This window comes from Callorhinchus milii, unplaced genomic scaffold (assembly GCF_018977255.1).
Source record: "Callorhinchus milii isolate IMCB2004 unplaced genomic scaffold, IMCB_Cmil_1.0 Scaffold6, whole genome shotgun sequence".
Classification (NCBI taxonomy): domain Eukaryota; kingdom Metazoa; phylum Chordata; class Chondrichthyes; order Chimaeriformes; family Callorhinchidae; genus Callorhinchus; species Callorhinchus milii.
In genome coordinates, this window is record NW_024704747.1 from 16,136,125 (window position 1) to 16,142,124 (window position 6,000).

Below are 6,000 nucleotides of genomic sequence, written 5' to 3' on the forward strand. Positions count from 1 at the left end.
GTGGACGGGATACAGGGGCTCAAAATGACCTAGAAAAAAAACTAGTTACCACACTTGACAATAATAACTGTAAGATGCTGTAAAAATACAAGTTGTTCCTTAATCACTCCATTTGCAAAGTCCTGCAGTGCCCCACGCCTGGCTGGGAAAAGGCACTGCAGGGATAGCTTTCACTGGTCATATGGGAATTGCAAATTGGAATTGTGCTTCCCATTCCTCATGCAAACATCGCAAGTTAGACCCACTATGTTGGTGAGGGGCAGAGGGCGAAGGGGGTAGAGAGTAGAAAACTCTGTCTCTCACGCAGAGGTGAGGAACATACCCATTGGTAACTCTGAGTGTAGTTCTTGCCTCCCAATGGGTCGCTATTGCTCCTGTTCCTGTGGCCTCGCAGCTTCCTGACCTGCAGGGTGTGGTAGAGCCTTGGCGGGAGAGAGTCACACGCAAAAGAGTTTCTTGGAGACTCGGATACTTCATTGAGCTGGAAAAACAGAAATGTCAAGTTATTGCAAGCCACAGAGGAGAGGGACATCAGAGTGGTTATCAACCAGAGGCTTTCAGTCTGATAACTACAAAAGACAACCCCAGCTGCACTCCTAACCCCAGCTGTGCCCCCAAACCCAGCCACATCCCCAGCTGTGCCCCCACCCTGACCATACAACCCATTACCCAGAACATTGCTGGTGTAACGTCTAACTCGGGAGGATGGATATTACCTCAAATACAGTCCCCTCATCACCCAGACTCTCCAGGCTGGACTCCAGTCTCTGACCATTGGAGCGACAGCAGCACCACAGCCTCGCTAATGCCCCCTCAGACATCCTGCTCTCTCCCCACCTCCCCTGCCCCTGCTCGCTGTGGAGCTTCAACAAGAGCAGAAGCCGAGCCTCAGACCAGGGTAGATCTGCTCCATCTCACTGCTGATCACAAGCTAAGCCTCTGCTCTGGACAAAGTCTTATGACCCTCTTGCGAGACCAGGGAGGAGCCAGTCAGGACGTTAAACACAGTCATCTTTGTGTGTGTGGAGAGGCAGCAAATATGATTACCACTAAACACTGGGGTGAAAAAGCATCAAACTCATTTGGTTAAGAAACAGCGAAACATCAGTGCATACCTTGTGCCTGGGGCTATTTTGTGGTCCGTCGCTATATATTTGCACTCAGAAGTGGCATAGAACTAAATCAGCCGAATAAATTTGATAAAATAACTTTTACCTTAGTTATAATACAGATGGAGCCAGGTGTCAGCCTGGTAGCCCTCTCTCCCCAGAGTCAGACAATTATGGGTTGAAGCCCCTACTTCTGGACTCTGAGCTCACACTGCAAAACAGGGTGCGCTGAAAATGAGAGCAAGTAAATGCCCTCTCTGTTGTTGATCATTTCAGAGGAAATAGACAATTAACTGGGAGCCAACGGAAGAAGAGCAAGACGTATAAAAGGGATTGTGGGAGAATACCTGGAGTGGGTTTATGGTTGGATTATTTTGAGCCGAGAATAAAGTGGTTACCTGTTACACCAGGGCCACCCGCCTTTATTTGGAACTCCTGGTGTCGTCAATAACAAGGGGGCAGCTGTCTGTGACTCATGGAATGTACCATTCGTCTGTACTTGCAGGATGCTCCTGTGAGCCAATTTGCTGCCACATTTGTCCACAAAATACCCAGATAATACACTTCGCAGTATATCCTGCAAAATGCTCTGAGACACCCTCAGCAACCTGATAAGGTGCTACGTCAAATGCATGGAATATTCTTATTATTATTTCCAACCGGGATGACGGGCATTTCTGTGAGCGCGGTGCTGCTGGAGCTTGGTGTTAAGCGGGACCCACTGGGACAGAGCTGTCCTGGGATACAGATGTGCGAACGACAATCGGAATCCTTACCTCCTTATATCCCGGGTGTCTGTGTGTCAAGCCTGCAAGGACAAAGAAAAATCTTAGCCATCATTGTGAACCAGCGAGACTAGACTCCTGACTGTCTCTGTCAATAGAAACCAAAGTGTCAGCCTAGCTCAGTCGGTTATGCTTTTGGCTCTGGGTTAGATGGTTGTTGTGTGATTGAGACGTTAAATCAAGGTCCTATTTGGCTGTTCAAGTGGACGTTAAAGATCCCATGGCTCTATTCGAAAAGAGAAGGGAGTTTCTCCCGGGGTTCTGGCCAGCAATCCCCCAAATAAAATTGGTCACTCACTGGCTGTTTGTAGGATATTGCTGTTGTGGGACATTGGTGTGTAAAACTGGCTGCTGCGTTTTGCCCACAAAATATACAGTCAATCCACTTTATGGTATGTCCTTCGAAGCGTTTTGAGACATCTCAAAGACATAATAAGGCACTACAGTAAGTCTTATCTTTATAAATCGTTTCATTGCTGAAGTCGTGCATGCACCTGAGTCCCATTCAGTTTCCCACCAAAACCATTTAAGTTTCTTTGCACAAGTCGTATTTTATAAAGCAAATCATCTCCTAAGTCATACTGTCTCTATCGCACTTGCCGGCTGCATGGAATTACGCATTCTTGATTAATTTGGATTCAATATAACTTATGTAATTCATACTTTGCATAAATGATGTTAAATATTATGTTAAATATTATGGTCCTGACTGATAAGACTTATGTGCATTTTAAGCTCCGCTGGGTGTGTGCCGAATTGTTGGTGGTGCCATCCTTTGCATGGCGTGTTATAATAATACTAAATAATAATAATCCTTCCATTTCGGTATAACTTCTTTCACGTCAGGAGGTCATCTCAAAGCGCATCACAGGATCTACTGTAAAGCGTAGCGGCTGGATATTATGTAGGCAAGAGTAGCAGTCAATTGCGCACAGCAACGTACCACAAACCGCCATGAAGTGAATGACCAATTTTATCTGGGGATTGTCGGCCAGGGCGCCGGGAGAAACCAAGTTCTCGTCTGCCCGTTCACATGGATATTAAAGATCTCGTGGCGCTATTCGAAAAGAGAATGGCTTTTCTCATGGTCGGTGTCCTGGCCAACAATCCCCCAGATAAAAATTGGTTCATGGCTGTTTGTGGGACATTGCTGTGCGTAAATTTGCTGCGTGAAAATTCTCTGCCAGGTTAGCCTATAAAACACACAGTCACTATATTTTACAGTAAATTCTGTGAAGTACCCTTCTGATATGAAAGGAGCTATATCAAATGCAAGGATTATTATTATTATTGTCCTGCGCTGTCTGTATGTGACATCCAAAGTTTGTTTTTCACACTTTTGCTACATAGGTTTACATTTTCATAGCAACTTTATTGTGTTCAGTTATCTCAAAAAGTTTCACAGTGCAGTGTTGTCAAGTGTAGTGATCACAAACTTAGCATTTTGCACTCAGCAATGTCCCACAAACAGCCACGGAGTGAGTGACCAATTTTATCCGGGGGACTGGTGACCAGAACACTGGGAGAAACTCCCTTTTCTTTTCTTAATGCCGTCATGGGACTTTATGTCTACTGAAAAGAGGTAGACGGGATTTATAAGGGAATGGCACTTCGGCTTTGAAAAGAAGCATTTCCGATCTAGATATGAACATACAAACAAAAGAAATAATCTTTCATTGGATATGGCCCCTTATCACATCTTCGAAGTGCCTCACAAGACTTTACTGCGAGGTAGTGTAGTGACTGTATATTTTGTAGGCGAATGTGGCAGCCAATTGGGGTAGAGCAACCTTGAGGAGAACGGCCAATTTTATTCAGGAGATTGTTGACCAGGACACAGCAACAACTTGCATTTATACAGCGCCCCTCATGCAAGGGCGGCATCCTGGAGCCCAGACACCAGGCGAGAGAAACTCCCTTATCGCTTCGGATAAGGTCACGGGGGTCTTTAACTCCCAGACGCGAACTCGGTTCTGCGCCTCAAGCCACAGAAGCAGCACCTCTGACAGCACAAAGCAACGATTCCCACCCCCGCACTGTGCTGGAGCAGCAGCCTGGACTGGGAGATCACGTGTAACATACGTGTAACTCCTCCCCACCAGGACACACAAAACAAAATGCAGGCCTGACCTCAAAGAGATGGCATTTGGTGTGTGTGTGTTTGTGTGCGTGTATAAAAAAAAAGGGTTAGGGTTTGTCAGCCGGGTGTCTGACATGTGCGGATACCCATCGCATTGCTTAAGAGCGTCGAAACCAAACTGAGAACTCCATGCATCCCACCGACACGTGGAAATTCCCGTGTGTTGGAACGGAGGCTGCACTCTCTCGCTGAGGGGACACATCTGCTTGGATTTTTTTTTTTTTAAAAAAGCCCAGATGCCTCCTGAGGTAGTACGTGGCTGGTGTTAGCCTGAAAGGCGAGTGAGAGAGAGATCCCGTGCTGCGTTCGGCTCAGCGTGCCAGCCTCAAGCTTTTGCTGGAGGGTAAAATAACAGCCGTGCCCCTCAGGGGCACACACTTGCTAATGCCAACCACACACTGCACTACAGCAAACGTATGTCATGTTTTTTTTTTAAAAAAAAGAAGCTAGAAGGATGCCTCCGTCCTCGGAGAGGCCGATCATTCCTTTCCAATACCGGGAAGTAATGATAAGTGAGTTGGTGTGTGGGCTGTGTGTTTGTGTGTGTGTTGGCTGGGTGTGTGGTACTGGATGTGTTGGGTGTATGTGGTGTGTGTGTGTGTGTGTGTGTGTTGGCTGGGTGTGTGGTACTGGATGTGTTGGGTGTATATGGGGTGTTTGTTTGTGTGTTGGCTGGGTGTGTGGTACTGGATGTGTTGGGTGTATGTGGTGTGTGTGTGTGTGTGTGTTGGCTGGGTGTGTGGTACTGGATGTGTTGGGTGTATGTGGGGTGTGTGTGTGTGTGTTGTGGGGGATTGGGAGGGGCTGTGAGTGTGTGGTGTGTATGTATGTATTTTGGTTGTGTTGTGTGGGGGCTGTGAGTGAGTGTCTTGTGGATGTGGGCCTGTGTTTAAGTGTGTGTTGTATGTATGTGGGGTGTGTGTTGTGGGGGTCTGTGACACGCAGTGTGTGTGTGTGTGTGTCTGTGTGTTGTGAATGAGTGCGTGGTGTGTGTGTTGTGGGGGGAAGGCGGAGCTGTGAATCAATTTGTGGGTATGTGGGGTGTGGGTATGTGGGGTGCGTGTGTGTTGTGAGTGGGGGGGCTGTGTATATGTGGGGTGTGTGGGTTGGGTGTATATGGGGTGTGTTGTGGGTGCGGGGGGCTGTATAAACTTGGGGTGTGTGTGTTGTGGGTGGGGGGGAGCTGTGTGTATGTGTGTGTGGGGGGCTGTGTGTGGGGGGGCAATGTGTGTGTGGGGGCGGCTGTGTGCGTGTGTGGGGGGGGTGCTGTGTGCGTGTGTGGGGCTGTGTGCATGTGTGGGTGCTGTGTGCGTGTGTGGGTGCTGTGTGCGTGTGTGAGTGCTGTGTGCGTGTGTGAGTGGGGAGCTGTGTGCGTGTGTGGGGCACGTATGTGTGCGGGGGGGGGGCTGCGCGCGGGGAGGTGGGGGCTGCACGCGGGGAGGGGATTCGCGCGCAGGAGGGAGGGGATGTGCGCGTGGTGGGGAGGGGATGCGCGTGTATGTGGGGGGGGCTGTGTGTGGGGGAGGGCTGTGTATGTGGGGGTGGGGCTGTGTATGTGGGGGGGGCTGTGTATGTGGGGGGGGGCTGTGTGTGGTGGGGGGCTGTGTGGTGGGGGGGCTGTGTGTATGTGTGTGTGTGGGGGGGGGTGGGGGCTGTGTGTATGTGTGTGGGGGGCCTGTGTGTGTATGTGTGTGTGTGTGTGTGGTGGGGGGGGCTGTGTGGGGGGTCTGTATGTGTGTGGTGGGCTGTGTGTATGTTTGTGTGGGGGGGTTGTGTGTATGTTTGTGTGGGGGGGCTGTGTGTATGTGTGTGCGGGAGGGACGGGGTGTGTGTGTGGGGGTGGGCTGTGTGTGTGTGTGTGGAGAGGGGGCTGTGTGTGTGTGTGGGGGGGGCTGTATATGTGTGTGGGGGGGGCTGTGTGTGTGGGGGGGCTGTGTGTGTGTGGGTGTGGGGCTGTGTGTGTGTG

General features: G+C 49.7%; 1 protein-coding gene across 2 annotated transcripts in view; it reads right to left on the minus strand.

Moving 5' to 3' along the window:
- Positions 1 to 6,000, minus strand: part of cdk15 (cyclin-dependent kinase 15) — a 26,394-nt gene that overhangs the window by 19,088 nt on the left and 1,306 nt on the right. For both annotated transcript variants that reach the window (XM_042336421.1, XM_042336422.1), the window contains exons 2-3: positions 1,886 to 1,917; positions 323 to 481 (exon numbers count right to left, since the gene is read on the minus strand). In XM_042336421.1, coding sequence (XP_042192355.1) covers positions 323 to 481; positions 1,886 to 1,917 — 191 coding nt within the window. The remainder of the gene's footprint in view (positions 1 to 322; positions 482 to 1,885; positions 1,918 to 6,000) is intronic.